The following is an 18,677-nucleotide window of genomic DNA, read 5'->3' as shown; positions in this document are numbered from 1 at the left end:
ATTCTGTGATTCTATTCTATGTGATTCTGTTTAACAACACAGTAGCCTTTCCCATGTTTGCAGGACTAATTTGTCAAGTGTTGCAAAAGTTGAGTCTGCAGTTTGACAGAGATACTTAAACTAGCAGAGAGACAGAGCTTGTGAGCACCATGCTGTTTCAGGACGCTGTTTCCAGGACCTGAGAATGGTCTCTGCGTGGTGCCACATTGCATGAGCACACTGACCTGCTCAGGGCAAGGTGGAGGTGCTGCAGCACTGAGGGATATAAGCTGCCACATGTATTTTTCTTGACTGACCTTTCCTCCCACTCCCTCCTTTATCCCCCACTACATCTGCCTACCTGTAGCTGCGGGTGGACTCACTGGTCCTCAACGAGGTGTCTTGGCCTTGACCCTGCATCAGGCGTTTCACTTGTATGTTAGTATAAAGCAGCAGAAGACAACACTCATCTTCAAATGCCCTTTCGAGATGATACCCTGAGACAGGTGTATGGAGGATGTGGGTAAAACATGCTGGAGTGTTGCCTCCAGAACCTCTGGTTGAGGATAGATAACCATGACTGGGGCAAGTGCAATGTATCGTTTTGTTGCTGAGAGGTTCCTATAGATCCAGTTTCTCTTACACATCTCTGAAACTGTTTCCTGCACTTTCCTTGCCACCCAGGAGGGGGAATTTGCAGAAGCACGACTTAGCATGTCCCACCTGGAAATTTCAGACAGATGTTATTCAAAAGGGAAAGGAAACAGATTGTATATTTCTTGAATGCCATGTGATGGCTTGAGTGGAGAGCTTGGCAGCTCTTGTGCCTGTGGTTTTTTGTCTGTGTTTTGTGCAGTGTGTGACCTGTTCAGCAGCTTACCTAGGCAGCTGTAACAGATGTCCCTGCTGAAGGGGTGAGATGGAGCTATTTGCTACTCCCTGTCCCTTCCATATGGCTACCAGGCCAAGTACTTTGTCCCCTTGGGTAGTTTTTCATGCAGGCGAATGTCAGGAGGCAGCAAACTCCTATTGGTGACAGTGTGAGAGAAATTATTGCCCCTGAGCTGACTGCCTGACAGAAATCTTGTTTTGGGGCAAACAAAAGATTATGTCTGTTTTTCTTTTTAACCAAAGTCCAGTGATGAAGGACTAGGAACAACAAGCAGCTTCTCAATGGACCAGAAAGAGACTGGTGGATACATCCCAGTTGCTGTTTGAGGTGGGACTCTGGGTGGGAGACCCCATCCTTCTTCCTCTCTGTAGTAACATAAGTGAATGAAGCAGCCTCCAGAGAAGACAAATTCAAATCCCTTCAGTCAGAGGAGGGATTAGAATCCACCTCCCCACCTCAGAGGTAAGGGCAAGAGGGCAACTGCCTGGTCTGTGGGGATCCAACCTCCTCCCGCCTCCTCTTTTTTCTTTCTTTTCTCCTGAAACAAATGAGCGAAATCAAAATTACTTTTACTGTCTCAAAAAAAAAACCCCAACCCTTCTTTTTTTTTTGTTTTCAATGAATTCTACAACAAAATATGCCTAGCCCTAAAAATGGGGGAGTGTTTTCCTAGTCATTTGTCTTTCCTTCACTTGCCTGTCTACTACTTAGAAAACCCAGGCAAGCAGATAACAGTAACACAAATAAAACTGTTTCTGTTGTGGTTTGTTGCAATCCTTGTGTTTTTCCTAACCCAAGAAGATTGAAACACTCTATTGGCTTTGTGCTCCCTGGCAGCCTCGGCTTCGCCTTTGGGGATGGAGCTTAAGCGCAGAGTTGGTGGAAGGAAAGTCAGAAGGTTGAGTAGATGTTTGCAGTGGCATCCTATGATTTCTCCCTAAGCAATATCTAAGATGTACTGCTCCCTAAATAGGTAGGCAACGCAACATCTCTGCCTCTCTTTTTTTCTCTGGGCTGTCAGCAAGTTGAACGGCCAGTGGTTTTCAGTCCATTCTCTGCAAAACTGGAAGGCTGCTGGGTTGGCTGCAGCTGGCTGTTCCTTACCAGCTAGCCAGCGGTTGTGAGGTTGTGCGTCTCTTTATGCCTGTGAGTACTAGAAAACTATCTTGAGGGCAGTTCCTGCTTGCAAGATTCTAATCGTCTCCTTGATTGAATTGCTTCCAGTGCTGGAGGCAGAGCTGTGGACTAGCCAGGCTGTGCTTAGCAGTAAGTAAACAGAGTGTTCCTTCAAGTTATTACTTTCATTAAAAGCTATTAATTTATTAGTGCTAATGCTTAACTATGTTCACCTTTTGTATGGAAAACACGGCAAGGTGGTTTTGAGCGAGGGCAGCGTGGCGTGCCCTGGCTGCAGGGAGCTGGGCATGAGCTCCTGATCCCAAACCACTGCTGCCTGCTCATGCTGCTCCCTCGGGCATGCAAGCACTCCCCACATAACCCGGGCAGGAAGGGATCCTCGGTTACTGAGGATGACATAAGTGTTCATTAGCCTGTAATGCTGAGAAAAGATAAATGCCAGGCTGGTAAATTATAGCCAAGTTACAAGGATGCCTCCAAAGTCTGTTAAGAGGGAGATGAAAGAGTCAAACATGAGTTTAGAAAAGCTCCAAGGAAGCTGAATTTGCTGGAAGGACTTGAACTCATTCATCAGCAGTTCCTTGTCACAGATTTTCTGCTGAAATGGTAAATGAAAATAATGATCTAACTCTTAAATCTGTGATAGGATTAGTGATACCTTCGGCATATTTATGTAATGGGTTTCAGAGATTTAATTCAGAGTATTGTTCCCAGTCTGGATAACTGGCTCTCATTCATGTAAACAAAGTGCAAGACAGACAAAGTAAGAAAATCTTTTTTATCCGGTAAATGGTTGTTTTGCTGGTTTGAGAGCTGTCTTTCATTTCCCATGCCTCACAGTGAGGATAGAAAGGGAGAAGTTTCCAATTCACATGGAAAAAAATGAAACGCCAGTCTTTGTCCTGGTTCTCCACTGCCTCAGCCCCCCTGAGCTCCTGCAGGGCCCTGCTGGGGAAGAAGGCAGAGGTGTGATATGGTTGTCTCGTCCTGAGCCTCTTCTTTCCCACCTGTGCATCTCCATGAGTTTGACTTGCTGCTGCTCGGTGATGAGACTCAAACCCAGGGTGCAGGTGATGGCTTCTCCGGTAACCCTAATGGTAAAAAAAGGCTTGTTTCTCATTCTTGGCAGCTCTTTCAGTGCTTGCCTCTATCATAACTTGTAAGAGATTCCCCCATGCAGCAAAGCAGCTGCGGGCAGAGGGGCATGAGTCAAACCCAGAAGTGTCCATTAGGTAGGTCACTGCAGAAGTTGCTTACCTCAGTAGGTAAATGTCCATGGCTTCTCTGATCCCTGCTCCATGAGTCTGATCATCATAGCCTGTGGGGCCTGGATGTGTAGGGAGACAAATGGGAGCTCACACTGTATCTCTTCATGCAGCTTCAGCAGTCTGCATGGCACTGGCATCCCGACCCTTTATCTTCACTGGTTCCACACTGGCTCGCATATTGCTGCATCCCTTATCCCAGTACACTCCTGGCTTATGAGAAGTATTGTATCACCATTATTCCTCCAAATATTGTCACCTGTGTTTTAGTGGGACATGTTTCTTTCACATGGTGAATGGGGCCTGTGTTGGGAGAGTAATGTGTGTGCAGCCGTTGCATAAGTTGGGTAGCTTGGGAGAGGCTCTGTTCTGAGGCTCTTCCCGATGAGTGACACTTGTTTTCCCCAAGGCAGCCGATACTTGTTTTTATGAGTATTGGACAGAGGCTCTACTAAGAAGACCTATTTGAGAGTTTCTTGGGTAATGTGGATTAGTAACACAGATGCCAAATGGTACAAAAACTTGAACTGCATTTGAAAACCTGTTGAATGATGAAAGTGATACTAGGGTGTGAAGCAGGGCAGAGCCTCTGTTTCTCTGGAAAGTCACTGCAGCATTAGGACAACATTGGTGTTTCCCCACAGGGCGCATGTGTCTCAGAACGGCTCACGTGGTGCCCAGCTGCTTTGGTAACCCACAGCAAACAAGGGAGCTGCCTGCTCCTGGGAGGCTGCTCTTCTACCCTGACTTCAGTGAAATGTCATGTTGGAGGTGTGGGAGAGGAATAAAGGTGGCATCTCTTGACTGTAAGAGTGAGGACATCCAGCCATGTCCTCAGGTCACCTTCTGGCGTCCATGCCCTCCCTGTGCCTGTGGGAGGGTGGGTGGGAGCTGTGGCCTCCTGTGGTGGCAGATGTTGGAGCCCTGCTGGGAGATACTTGCTGAGCACTGGTGACTCATGGCAGGAGAGGGCTTGTGATTTGTCCTCTGAAGTATTGTGTAGTCATTCCTAAACCTTTCCGTTCCACACACCTCTTAACCCTAAACTGAAGTTTAGTAAATGTTGGTTTGCTTTGAATCTTGCTGTTAGGAAGGGGAGTGAGCTTTGGTCCTTGGTGATGTCTGTAGATGGGGGGATTTTTGGATGGGGTTTTGTTTTTTGAGCAAATTTGTCTGCTGGTGACTATACATTGAGATTCCAAAGAGAATCACTGGCTTGCACACTGCTGCATCAACACTGCTCAGCATCTCAGCTGCATGATGCTCCTTCCTGGTGTTTAGGCTCTTGGGTTACCCTGAAGAGGATGGATAAGGACCGCATGTGATATTTGGACAAGGGATTGAGCAAGATCAGTAGGAGCAAAATCTAGCAATTGGTGGTGATGTTGCTATAGGCTCTGCCAGCCTCCCTGATGCACATCAGGAGACTTTAAAAACCTGTTTTTCCCCTATACTAGTGCAATAGCCTTGTGTAGTCATTCTGCTTTTCAGCTGTAGGAACAGAAGCCCAGCCCTGGCTGCTGTAGGCAGCATGGCTCGAAGAGCTGCAGAGGAAAAGACTGGGGACTCCAGGGCTCTGTGTCTGTCTTTCTGACCCCAGAGTTCTTGCTTTTGCTTTCTCAAACATAATTGCTTTCCCCTTCTGTTATGTTTCTATTGTTTGTTGGAGAAATGATGCCATTAAATCAACAGAGAATGGTGGGAAAATGCTTTGATATGAGGCCTTCAGAGGGTGTGTGCATGTGTGTGCATGTGCATGTCCTCTCTTAAAGAAAACAACACAACCCTCTGTGTATCCGGCAGCTTCCTTTAATTTGTATCTTGCCTGCGAGAGAAAAATCCATCTCCAGATATTTTCTGCAGTTAACCTCCTTTATTTGTATTGAAGTGGTACAAACTGGGGTGTTGTTCCAGGGCTGTCATTCACCATCATTGTGATAGTTAATCTCGTTAGGATCTTGCAGTTTCCCAGTTGCTGTTTTGGGAATGTAGTATCCCAGGCGTCCTTTTTCCACAGGAAAGAGGTGTCCCATGGCTGCAGACTCTGGCAGGCATAAGGACAGCCATGTGCCTCTATTTTGTAATGCAGAGAGGGATGGAAATGTGCATAGCCATGCAGAAAGATGAACATGGATGATGCAAAGTTTGCCACAGCATTTTGACTACAGCCATGTTCCTTAACCTAGGAGCCTTGGCAAAGACCTGAGCTGAGGTGCAGGAGCATGTGTTGCTGCATTTGTGGAGCAAAGACCACGTTAAGGCAGCAGGGAACAAGGCTGGTCTGAGCAGAAGGCTGCAGGATACCTCTGTGCACTGGGCTGGAACAGTAGAGCCCCACATGTTTGTGTCATGTAGTTGAGTGTTTTTGCATGTTTCTTTTTCTTGAAAACAGCTGTTCTATTTGATCAGACGCCTCTTAATAGCCCTTTCCTGGATATAGCTGTGCATTACATTAGATAGCAAATAATGGATGTACTTTCAGTTGCAGGTCAGGTGGTCACTAACCCCCCCAGTAAAGTCAACCACATAGAGTGATGGAGAGGAGAGCAAAACTTCACAAGACAGAAAAAAAAAAAAAAACAAAACAAAACAACCCACCAGTCTTAGCTGAAAACTGAAGGAGTAAGGGGAAAAAAACAGCAGAAGGACTGTGGGGAGAGAAGGGAATCAGTGGTGGCAGCTTTAGAGGAAATCATCTCTGTCATGCCACTGTAGGATTCAATGCGAGCTTGGCAGCAAACACGATTTCTGCTTTGTACGAATTGTTGGGATTGTTTTCCTCCCCACTGAGAAGGGAGCCCACTAGGCCCTGCTCTTGGGGATATTTAACTTAGAAAGAGTACCCTCTTTAACATCCTGCCCTACCTGACTTGGTCCAAATTTTTCTAGTTGACAGTTATCTTGATTTGGTTTGATCCTTATTTACCCTCTTGGCCACTGTTTCTTTAGTTGCTTCCCTGATGTCTACCTAGCTCAGTTCTGCCCCAGGTCCCAGCACGGTTTTCCATGGCACTTTGTGGTGTGTCCCCATTTGCTACGTGTATCACTAAGCACCTGAGCACAGACCTGTAGTCCAGTAAAGCTTTGGGGATCTTCTGAGTTTGACAGGCAGTTCACTGATGCTTGGCTTCTTTCAGATGTCATCCAACAAATTTCTTCAGCGGTGTGAGCCCTCCAGTGACTCACCAGTTGTTCTGTCGTGGAAAGACAGATCCTTTGCAAAGAAAGCTGTCACTGTATTGCCTCTGAAGCTTCATGTGTATACCCTCTATTGCATATAATAAAGCAATACAGCACTAAAATACAAGACTGCTCAGTAAAAACTCCTTACAGCACCATAATTCTCATGTTTTGCTTGTCTTGTCTCTTCCTCCTTTTTTTCTTCTTTTCCTTAATTTTTCTTGGACGCTGTTTCCCACCTTCCAGCGAAGGGAAGAGAAGCCTGTTGTTTGCTCAGCTAACTGAAAAAAAGCTTTGTGTGCATTTTCTGCTGCTGTTTTGTTAAAGTTCAGAGTTCCTAGGTTAGAGCTGCCGCTTCTCAATATGAGTCTTGTTCGAACTTCCAGAGCAGCCCACGCAGAGCTGCTTGGGTTCATCTGCGCAGTTCACAGCCCACAACCAACGAGACACATTGTTTGCCTCTCTCCTTCCATGATTCATACTTTGCAACAAAGAGGAGCCTAATGCTCTCAACATGAGTGTGAAGCCAGGCGGTACTGGATTTTAGGTGCATCAATAGGAGCAGTCTGGGTGGTTTTTTTTTTCTCTCTCTTACTTGTGAGCACTCATTATGTCTGAAAATCAGACAGCTTTGTGACAGTGGTCATAACTGTCTGACACTTGACTAGCTTGATTGGGAAATTATGAGAGAGTTCTCCAGTTTTACAGTTTTCTTTATTTTGAGGGCTTTTAGCTTGTTTTGGGTTTGAGAATTTTGCCTTTTATTCTGTTTAATCTAGCAGTGATTCTTCAATGAGAAAGTTCACTGTTTACCAGAAGCTTGGTGGAGTTTTTTGTGGGTTTGGGGTTTTCTTTTTTTTTTTTCCTTTCCTTTGATAAACACAGCACTTCTGATTTTGCTGTGGGGAGATTTCCTTTTTCTACAAATATTTACATTTTATAATAATTTTTCTGTGAAAAAAATTGAGGAGTTTCAACTGGACAGCAATGGGGTGGGCTTTTTATTCTTTTCCCATGAAAAGCTAGAAGAGGGAAGGCTGTCCAGTCGTTGCAGGTGCAAATGTGGGAAATAAAGCCTCATTTCTGATTATCAAAACCAAGGTGGTAAACTTTAGTCCACGCTTGTCTGCTTTTTATGCTCATCACACTGAGTGAATGCTGGGGGGGGGGAGTGTCACTGCAATGAGAATGCTCAACCCCAGAAGGCTGCTCCTCCAAAAAGCAGAGATGTTGCTTTTTCCTGGTGCTGTGTTTGGGTGAGCCGTTTGCCATGTGTCCTTCCTTGCATTACCTTACCCGTGTGCACTGAAGCCAGCAGCACCCAGGGCAGGGCAGAGGAGCCATAACCACTGCAGAAGGGCCGTGGTTTCTTCACTGCTCCTTGTCAAGACCCTGAATCCAGCGGGATGAGGAGGGCTGGTTTGACTGAGAAAGGATCTGCTTTGCTGTTTTGGAAGCTGGCCCCATGTAGGGGTTATCCAGCTGTTACAGCTGTCACCATCCACACATCTGCCTTTCCTCACAGCTGGGGAGAATGGCCTTCTCTAGCTGTCATCGTGGGTGACTTTTCCCTCTTGCAAAGGCCGACTGTAACTGTAAGACTTCAAATTAGCCAAGGAGGCCTGGGCTGGGTTCTCCTGCTCTGCTGACAGCATTCGCTATTCAGCGGCCTGAATGCTGTCTCTGTACCCGCCTGTTCTCTCTGCACGCTCATCAGCTGCCCTATTGATTTTATGCAGTGAAGGAAAAAAGAAACCAGGGCAAGAAAAGAACTGCTTTCTGCCGAAGCAGCCCCTGGGGAATCCCAGTGCTGCCAGCTGGGGCTGGTCAGCTGGAAATGGGGCCGAAAGGCTGCCGTGGGATGTATGGGCTGGGGAGGCTGGGGATGCATGGGTACCTCAAGGAGCCCTTGGGAGCCCCCCTGCTCCCGCGGCCTGACGTTTGTATGAATCGTGGCATTGATACTGGACTTTCCAAGGTGTCTGAAGCTAAAAGCTTAGCATGCCAGAGGCTGCAGGTATTTACTGGGTGCCTGAATCCGTGCTGTTTGCCAGCAGTTTAGCCTAGCCTCTTTAGGAAGAATGAAGCCAAAAGTGCCAAACCCAGATTTTGCTCTCGGCAGAAGGGTGGGAAATCTCCCAGTGCTTCAGGATCCAAGGAGGGGTGGTTTAGGAGTGAGATCTGCAGGTTGGGACAAGGAAAGCTAGGTTGTATTCCCCATCTGCTGGAGAAAGACGCCTGTATCCTAGGACAAATCTCTTAATCTCTTTATGCCTTAGTTTCCTGTTAGCAAATGATACTCCTTATCTTTCACTTAGTAGAGGAAAGAGTTTGTCTTTTAGTATGTATCTAATTACAGTTCTTTGTCTGGTGGCTGGGGCCCCTCTACCTTGATGAAATAAATAATTGAATTTAGATTAAATGGTCTAATATAATCCTGCACAGTGGTTACTAAAACACAAATGAAAGTTCATTCTGAGCCAGTCTTTCCATTTCCTTATAAGGCTAGGCCATGAAGTAATTAGATGTAGACATAGGTTGTTATTGTAGCACAATTACAAAGATCAGTGGTTATTGGTAGGAATGGCTTTTATAATCTAGTTTAATGGTCATTTACCTTTCAATGACCTTGGTGTCAGGCAAAATTGGCAGCTCTTTTGCAAGGAATGTGCTTCCTCAATGGGGGCTTTGCAAGCTGCTGCATTTTTGGCTCTAGCTTCACATGAACTAGGATAGACACTGCTGCAATGCAAGAGACTTTCTGTCTGCAAAGAAAGGCCATAGACTGCTGCCAAAAGAAGCCCTTTTCAGTGCTGTCCTGCCACTGAATTGCCGTTGACACAGATCAGTCGTGTTTCAAGCAATCCTTTGCTTATTGCTGCGACCAAATTTGCAACTTTCAGAGAGAGTCTGTTGTGCTTAGAGGGCTGTCCAGCAGTTTCTGCAAAAAAGGTTGCGTCGTCTTGGAGTAAAAGGAGAGAGAACATCTCTCATCATCCAGCTAAGTGCAGAGGAGCTGGTAGCTCTGGTTGTAACCCCTACTCTGTAAATCCTTATTACATCAGTAAAGATGTGATACCGCTATATGCTTTGCAGTGATGACTGTCCACTCGCTGCAGATGCAAATCAGTCAAGTTTTTCATGGGCTGTGGTGCTCCTACACCTCTCCATCACGTGTTGCAAAATCCTCACGGGTTTTATCTGGTGACTGATGCCCATGGCCATGGAGGAGAACAGCATGATCTGAGCTGTGCTGCGACATCTAATGGTGCCCCATATCTGTGGGCATGCTTTGTGAGGAGATGGAGTAGGTCATATCCTGGGGCTTGAGAGGACTAGATTCAGTAGAGGGATTCACAGTGACCTTGGCTAAGTCTCTTAATTATTCTGGGTCAGTCTTAACCTTAGAGGTAATCTTCTGTTTTCCATGAAGTAGGCTGAATTTTTGCAAGTGCTATGGAGACAGAAAGATTACTTGAGGCACATTGTACTTGGAGGTTCTCAAAGAAGTGCTATGAGAGTTGAGAAGAGCCATGTAGCTGTGGAAGAAGGCTTCTCAAAAGCATCTCTGAGAATTGCACTGCCTTGTGACTTGAGCTTCTGCCTACTTCTGATCTTTCATCCTGATGCTCACAGCCATTTGATTTTGCAAACATGTTCCTTGCAACTGTAACTGTTGCCCCGCAGAGCAAACCTAACTACAAGAATCATCTCTTTATGTGCTCTTATTTCTAAACTGCTAAGATAAGGAGAGCAAAACTTGCAGCTTGGAGGGAGAGTCATTTGTTTCAGGCTGCTTTGGATAACCACCACCCTGGTTTTGCCATGAGCATGTTCAACACATCACCGCCACAGCATGATAGGTCTTTAGCTGAGATCAAGGAGTGGCTTCCAGCATTCGAAATCCTGAGATGGTTTGACATACATGGGCTCTCAATTGTTTTTAGTCCTAAAACCTGCTGGGACCTGCTGAGATACCTGCTTGCACAGAGGATCTTATAGACTGTCATCGTATTAATTCTTCTTACTTCTCACATTCATCACTCTGATAAAGTATTAGCTGATTCTCCTTCTGATATGGGAGAATGAATGGTCACATTCATTTCAATGGCAGTTTATTTTTGCAGGTATCAGGTTTGGATTGGGAATGTCCAGCTGAGATCAAAGAGGTACTTGCATAGAAGCAGATGGTTTATATGCTGCTTCTTGCTGAAGAAGAGCAAAATTAATCTCTTGAGTCCCCATAGTCTGAATCCGTTGAAGTCTGAGAGAGTCTTTCCGCTGACCTCTGTGGCCTCAGGATCACGTCCTAAATGAATTGCTTTGAGTCACTAGAAGCCTGAACTCAGCTTTGGTGGGCTGGAAAATGTAACCTACTGTATGGGCTGTGCTATTCACAAGCACCCAGCCCTGTGTGTGTGCTAGCTGTGGATGCCTGGGAAAAGAATAAAGTCATTTTCTTCAGTCGTGGGGATGGAGGAGGGAATGGGAATTATGCCCCCTTCCCTGCAGACCCGGTATCCTCACATCCATGCAGGCAGCTCTTGGGAGCTGACCCGCTGCTGAAGCTTCAAATTAAGGTTAGGTGGGTTTTGTGCTGTTTCTTCTGATATCATCCCTGACACATAAATGTCCTCTCTACCAGGCCTGACCAGCAGGAACTGACATCCGTTTAAATTTTCTGAAGTGAGCCACTGAAGCAGATGAATGAGTACAGCAAGGCTGTGATTTACCCCAGTGGAATTTCCTTAAACTTAAAAGAAGCAGGATCCTTGAAACTTGAGAGAAGCTGGTTATGAGTGTGTTTGGCACCAGATGCTCACAGTTCATTGCTTAGTGATATCGCTGGCCTTTAATATTGTTGTCACAAATACTACCTGTTTCCTTACAGTTTATGAAAAAAGCTGTTGTTTCTTGAAGTGATTCTTGCTTTCTCTGGGTTGCAGTGGGTTATAGCTGGGCAAAACAGCAGCTAGCAAAAACATTCAAGTTAATGCAGCATGCTACAGATGTTTTCCACTCCCTACTGGTCCTAAATCAGACCAGAAGATAATTAATTGAGTGTAGAGGGTATAAAACAAAGTGTGAAGAACTGCTAGTTGGTAGGTTCCTCTGGAGCCATTATTGATTGGTCTGGAGTCATTAGAGTGTTTTATAGTCAAGCTAGTGAAGATTAATACAGTTTGAGAGTAGTTACATGTTTTTCAATTTATGGCTAGCAACATAAGCCTTTACAGTGTAATTTATGCTTTATTTATCAATCTTCTAATATGTTTTCACTTGGGAAAGGGTTGCCTGGTGGCTAAAGATGGGGGAGTAAGAAGGTGATGGCTCTTTCCTGCTCTTACACAAATGTTCTTTGCAGCCTTGGAGGTGGTAGCACTTAAGCTAGAAACACTTCAGATGCTTCGCACTATGAAACCAAAATATTAACACTTTTCTAGTTCATTGGTGTGAACAGTGACTCACAGCATGGAAATGTTGTAAGGGAATGGAGCGTTGACCCAGTTAAATTATCCATATGTCACGTTCCTTGGTGGTGTACTGAGGAGTCACCGCCTGGTTTGCAACCTGGCAGTGGCAAACCCAGAGCTTCACTGCCCATCTGCCCCACAGCCCCCTAGCATCGGGAGCAATGGACTTGGGGTATCAGGGGAGCCTCTAAAGGGGAGGAACAGCTTTGGCTGGCTTTTCCGCGCTTTTCCTACATGCCGTCGTTCTTGCGCGGCGCTTCCTCTCTCCACATAATACTCTGTTATTTCCTCCCTGGAACAGGCTCCTGCCACTGCTGCTAATTAGCCCACGATAAACTTCGGGGTGAACAAAAGCAAGCAATTAAATGCCTGTTGCTTCAGCATGAGCCCTGTCAGGGAAGTGATTTATCTGTGGCAGAGCTGAGTAGCACCTCCTGAGAAGGAAAACAAACCTATTAGCTTCGTTGCCAGCGCTGGGGAGTGGTGTGTCCCAGTTGCTTTTTGTGGGTATACAGGGATGGGTTTTCCTGAGGCTGTCCGAGATGCTGCTCAGTCTTGGCTCTTCAGTTCCACGTGGTACAATGATCTCTGTGGTTACTACCTAAGCAAGATGGATTGAGAAGTTACTGAATTGTGATTTATGTATGTGGAGTTTTTGGGCTAGTTGGGTTTTTTCTCTTTTTGGGAGAGACACATAAACATTTTCAAATCATTACAGACATTAATAAGGAGGCTTGGAAAGAGGAAACAAAAAGCAGGGTCTTTGGTAGATCTCAGTCCAAAGGAGGTTTGAGTGATGTTTGTCAGGACTCAAGATGCAAGTATCAAGATTTTTCTAGCTACTTTTGTACAATCTCAGCCCTAATGCTCAAAATTCCTCCAGGCTTTCCCACCTTGAGCAAAACATCCTATCGGAAGAAGAAAAGATATTTACATGGGACTTTAGTGATGTATGAACAGACTAAGGGAAGTCGGAGGCTTTTTGGTTTTGGGACCTGCTTTCTTTTCAAAACTAGAGGGAGGGTTTAAGCTGGAAAATGAAATATGAATTATTCCTGGGCAGAAAAATATGAAGGATCTTGGAAAATACAGAATTAATGTATGCCCTCGTTTGACATGCCACCCAACCGCCTTGCCAACAGTTGTCTCTATTGCTGTTACAGCTCTCGAGCAGCTGCTCACAGAACTTGAAGATTTTCTGAGGGTACTGGACAAGGAGAACTTGAGCAGCACTGCTGTTGTGAAGAAGAGCTTCCTCTCTGACCTTCTGCGAGTCTACACCAAGTCCAGTGGTATGGACAAGGAGAACCGGGGATGGGGCAGTGGGCTCTCGTGGGAATTGCTACAGGGTCTTGAAGCAACATTTCCTTGGAGGCTGGTGGGAAGGGGAGACACAAAAACTAGAAGGAGAAAATGAAACAGATTATTTTGCAGTGACCTCTAATTGTTTATGTAAAATTACTATAGTTATGTGTCCAGCTTTGCAAGCAAAGGATTCCCAAGATTCCTGAACCTTTCTGTTTTCCTTATTAAACCTTAAGTTTATTTAATCCACTTTGTAAGATACACAGGATGTACTCTTTGGCCAAGTTAATGTTTAAGTAGAAATTTTAACTTACGGAATTTCCTGACTATAAAACATATAATTTTTCTGCTTTTTATTATTACTTGGGGTTTTTTCTGCACATTGCCTCAACCAACACGCTCTCCCCAAATGTACTTAGCAGAGACACTTTTTACATCTGTCTTTGTGGAAAAACTTAGCAACGTGAAAGCAGCGGGTGGGTAAAGAGTTCACTTTTCCTTTTGGTTGCAGGTGGCGATGAGGAATATATTTATATGAACAAAGTGACCATCCATAAACAGCAAGGTGACCAGGAGAAACAAGACAAAGGTAGGGAGCTGAAGATCAATGGGTTGCATCATGTCTAATGGGGTGATGAAGGCACACAAAGTTTGAGCCTTGCTTTACCAATGGAGCCCCCCCTCTGGCAGCTCTGAGGGTTGAAGCACTTGATGGTGTGGAGGGAGTGCCATTTTCATAACATTCCCTTAGAAACAGTGGTCCTTGCCAACGCTGTGAGGTTATTCCTGGAAGTAGCACTTTGGAGGTCATTATTTTGGGATAAAAATGTTGCCTTCTAAGGCTTGAAGCTCCAGTGCCTGAAATATTTAAGGAAGCCCTCATGTTTCCTTTGGCCACAAAACAAGTCGCTTCACCTCTTTGAGACCTTGAAAGCATGTGTCGTCTTTAGTGTCTTGCTCTGCACCAGCCCAGAGGGTCTGCGTTGTCACAGCTTTGAGAGGCAAGTTCCCAGGCATAGTCTGCACCCTCACCATCTGTGCAGGCAGAGCACCTTCATCTCCTGGGGATGCGAGAATTCTGCGGTGTACAAGCCAAGAAATTAAATCTAGATAAAATATTCATTTCCAATTTAGATTTCCCAGGTTTTGAATTTGCAACATGGCAAAGAACATAATGGTCTAAAAATGTTCTTTGAAGTTCATCACCAAAGCTGGTTGTGATAGTTGAATAGGGTGAGATTATTAGTGACACACATCTCCTTAACGCACACCTAGCTGCAGGCTGACCCTACCCCCGAGTTTCCAATCCAAAGAGATGAGACAAGGATGCATCAGTGCAGCTTGCTGTTGATGTGCTGGTCCTGTAATAGTTGGGATAACTCCACTTCCAGAGTTTTAGTTTTATTGTTTTGTGGTGGGGTTGTTTGTTTTGGTTTGGTTTTTAAACTACCTGCATCTGAATTTAGGTTAACTTCAAATACCCCTGAATACAGGATGTCCTCCCAGATTACACGTGCAGCTGCAATGTGATCTCCAGACGGGCCCTCTGGGTGATGCTGTAATGCTCTATAACAGCCTCCAGGTAGCTTCCAGCAGCTGAGCAGCAACAGAAACATCTCTTTATATAAGGTTTCATTTGGGTGGATAAAACAAGGCTTGCACTGATCTGCCATGCTGAAACATGGGGGCAAATTTCAGACAATTTATTTTTAGAGTTGGTTCTTTTCTTTCAGACTTTTCCCTCTGAAGTCCATGAGCCTACCCACTCAGTCACTCCCTGTGGGACCTGGCACTTCTCTTTTCCTCTGTTTTCAACAACCTCCCTATTCCAAGTAAAACTTCAGAGTTGTTTGGAAATGCTGAAGTCAGTGAGACACGTGCATGGGATCTCAGCCATCGCTGCAGCTGGGTGTACAGCCCTGATCCTGCCTTTGTAGCTGGATGGAGAGATCTGTGCCTGTCTTGTCAGTGGTGGGACCCACAGGTGCAGGTTTGGTGGATGGGGGAGGCCCTAATACCCACTGGTGCTAGGGGGTGTGATATGGATCTCCCAGTGATTATGCAGCTCCCTTTACACCTTTTTATCTACTGCCATTCTGTGCACTTTGTTTCGCCAAAAGCCTTTGATGGGACCACACTTCTGTGGCTGAGGCCAACAGGACCTCTCATGCCCTTCACCACCATAGCTGTGCTCAGGTCTCCTCTAGCAGCACAGGGTGGAATGCCTTCCAAAGTGATAATACATGAGCTCCAAAAGTCCTCCCTCAAAACCTTAAAATATACCATTTCTGCAAAAAACGTATTTCACTACTCACTGTATCTACTTCAGATTTCATCAGTAAGGATTTAAGCTGAACACTATGCTGCTTTTGAGATGGCTTTTTATGGCACAGTAATTGAATTCACTGCAGTGAGAGATGAAGGCACCATCATTTACTTCATTTCATTGAGAAACACAGCAAGTCTCTACACTTCAGGTCCATGGGTGAGCCAAATGCCATCTCCTTCTGGAAGCCAGCACAGAGGGATCGAGGTGCAGGAGTCTGGGAGGTGAGACTGATGCACAGTGTAGGGCTTCTGGTGGCGCACACTGCGGTCCTCTTAGCCCAGATACCTGGAGACATTCACTTCTACAAAGAACAGAGACCAGAAAATAAGTAACAGTACAGATGCAAATTTTAGCAGGCTTTTGGCTGTGTTTTCTTCTTTCTTTTCTCTTCTAAATTCTCTCCAAATTCCAGGTTTTAGAAACACATCTTTATCAGAAGATACTTGCAAAGTATTAATGCTTGTCTAGGAAAAAATACTCCTTCCCTCCCACCCCAGTAAAGAAACAGTCTGCGATTTGTGGTGCTGATGTGTGTAGCAGAAGGAAGGGGTATGCACAGCACGTGCTGTGTGGGCTCTCTGTACAGAAAGCGTGCATTAGGTGCTTGTCCCCATATGCTGGGCACAGCAATAGCTGCCCTCTTCAACCTCAGAACAGAAAACTCCACAACATCTCCCAGAGGTCTTGTCAGGACAAAGGTTAAAGGGGTGGTTCTTCCTGCACGGAGCCTGAAAATCAAAGCTCCATCACATCCTGCTCTGCCTCTCAGCTGGAGCACGTGGGCAGGTTTCCAGCAGGGTGAGGACTGAAGCTGTGGTCTCTGTCCTGTGCTCCAAGGTTGGTGGGAGGAGGAGGAGCTGCTGGTACAGAAATCAAACAGCATTTTCCTGGCACGGTGAGGTTCAGTGGGATGATTGCTAGGTTTGCTGGAGAGTCAAGAACAGATGGCCACCACTTGTGAAGGGTTTGGCAGTGGTTTTTGCTGCTGCAATGATTTCTCTTCTGTGGAGTTGAGCATGGGAGGTTCTGCCTGACGCAGGAGGATGCTCATTGGCCTGTCTGTTTCACCCTGCTGAAGAGGCCCCTGAAAAGTTCCTTGTGTGGGCCACTGTGAATGCCAAGATAATCCTCTCTTGAGGAGTAGCCCACCAGGGCTTTAGGAAATCTCAACCTTGTTTCTGGTGTTTCCAAAAGTATCAGTGGCCTCAGCAGCTGCTGTTGATGGAAGGTGTCCACCCTGAGATTGCCATTGCCCCGGTCCCTTACAGAAAAGGCCAACCTCCAACAGCAGCCTGTAGATATGACTGGCAGTATAATCATGGGGTATTTTGGTAGGTGGATCTCCTCATGATCTGTCTGTGTCATACGCTAACCTGCTTTACTCTGAACCTTACAAGACATCCAGCAGCCTTACTTGTGGGGTGCAGACAGGTGCTTGGAGTTGGTGTCTGTTGATCCATGGATCTCCATGTCCTCCGGACTAACTGAAGTTAGACAGTGCTGATGACCAGGAGACTGGCATCACAGGGAGCAATTTGTCCTGAGACATGTTTTGGGCTCTTGAACCATCAGGCCAGGAGATGGCTGCAGCCTGGCAGGGCAGAGCTGTCATCATGGCTTCCGAGCCCCAGACGCGAACAAAGTAATGTGGTTTTCAGCTTCTATTTTTGAAGTCCAGAAATATGCAGCGAAGTTCCTGCCCATGTCTTCTGAGCACATTGCTAACCACAGCTAGGCACTGCATAATGCCTTGGTGGTTTCTATGTGTGCCCAAGGAATGTGGCTGGAGCATCAGCAGGTGACTTAAGGGAGCTGGAGCATGAACTTGCTGCAGATTTCGGACCTAATTCCCATGCTTCATTTACTGGATTTGCTGGATACCTTAGCCTCATTTTTCGCTAAGTATTTGGCAAGAGACACTCTGTAAAAGGGGACTTCCCCTCTGCACAGTATAATGCCTTAAAAATCCTTCATTTTTCAGCCATTTGTGCCTTGCTCCCACTTGTTCTCGAGCACTGCTGCATTGCACTGTCTCAGAGGTCATGGGATTTGGGCACTTGTTTGAGGCCACCCAGGAGTTCTGTGGTGGGGGAAGAGGGAGTGGGGGAACATAAGTTTTCTGAGCCTTCAATGTACCCTCCAGCTACTGAATCACTCTGCATTCAGCTGCTTGGAAAATCTGACTTTCCAGAGGCAGATGCAGATCGCCTGGAGCAGTTCTGTTGCCGTATGCCCTTTCACATGTTTGGCCTGGGCTGCTTCAAGAGCGACTCTTCCTTCAGTGGTGATTAAATTACTGTTCTTGGCTGGCTTTGATGAACTGTTGTGCAGCTCAGCTAGGCAGCAACCTTTGTAGTTTGCTGTGGGAGCAAATTAGCTCCAGTTTTCTGGAAAGGTAGCAGAGGTGGGGACAGTCACTGCTCTGTCTGCCCGCAGCAGCAGGAATCAGAGCTAACGAGGACTAAAGTGCCGTGGATTTCTAGATACTGTGTGGTGCCTGCCCATGCTGCTTCTCAAGACCCTTCTAAAGTTTCAGCAGTGGGTCTGGGCATCACAGTTTTCTCTCCAGATGTGAAAACGTGGCCTAAAAACAGAGGCTAGCTCTTTTGCTGGGTCTGCGAGTGCCACATTCCTGGGTATGGCCTGAAATGACATGGTGGCCCTACACCACTGTCTGTAATTGTCACTCTGCTTCCTACTGAAATAGCACCTCACTGTTCCTGCACAGCCCCGGGTAGCGAGTGCTCTGCTGGGAAATGCCACATGTCACTGATATAATTGTGTTTCTGGCTTGCAGCGCTAGATCGGAGAAGCTCCTTGACCAATGGAGACTCAGGACTGCACTTGTCCCCTCCTCAGAAGAGCCTGCCGGACCTCCCCCCTCCAAAGGTATCTTTTGCAGATCTTTTGCTTTTTACTGCCTAGCTCTCAGCCTGGGGATCTGAACCCCCTGGGGCTTCACTTTTGTTACAAACCATGCAGCACAGCTAAACAGAAAGATGGCTCCGTGTGTATGTTAGTGAGGCAAATAGTCCTAGTGAGCTTCATTTTTTAAAAATAAAATATTCAACTAGGGCCTCCCCAGCATGCAGGTTTCCACCTGTATGCTTCATCTT

General features: G+C 46.0%; 1 protein-coding gene across 4 annotated transcripts in view; it reads left to right on the top strand.

Annotated features, from left to right (window-relative positions):
* Positions 1–18,677, top strand: part of AFAP1L2 (actin filament associated protein 1 like 2) — a 72,052-nt gene that overhangs the window by 30,597 nt on the left and 22,778 nt on the right. For all 4 annotated transcript variants that reach the window (XM_074907792.1, XM_074907791.1, XM_074907794.1 and 1 more), the window contains exons 2-4: positions 13,091–13,219; positions 13,744–13,821; positions 18,359–18,450. In XM_074907792.1, coding sequence (XP_074763893.1) covers positions 13,091–13,219; positions 13,744–13,821; positions 18,359–18,450 — 299 coding nt within the window. The remainder of the gene's footprint in view (positions 1–13,090; positions 13,220–13,743; positions 13,822–18,358; positions 18,451–18,677) is intronic.

The sequence above is a fragment of the Athene noctua genome, chromosome 5, assembly GCF_965140245.1.
Source record: "Athene noctua chromosome 5, bAthNoc1.hap1.1, whole genome shotgun sequence".
In the NCBI taxonomy this organism is placed as follows: Eukaryota; Metazoa; Chordata; class Aves; order Strigiformes; family Strigidae; genus Athene; species Athene noctua.
Note: the sequence above shows the minus strand (reverse complement) of the source record. Positions and strands in the feature narration are given on the sequence as shown.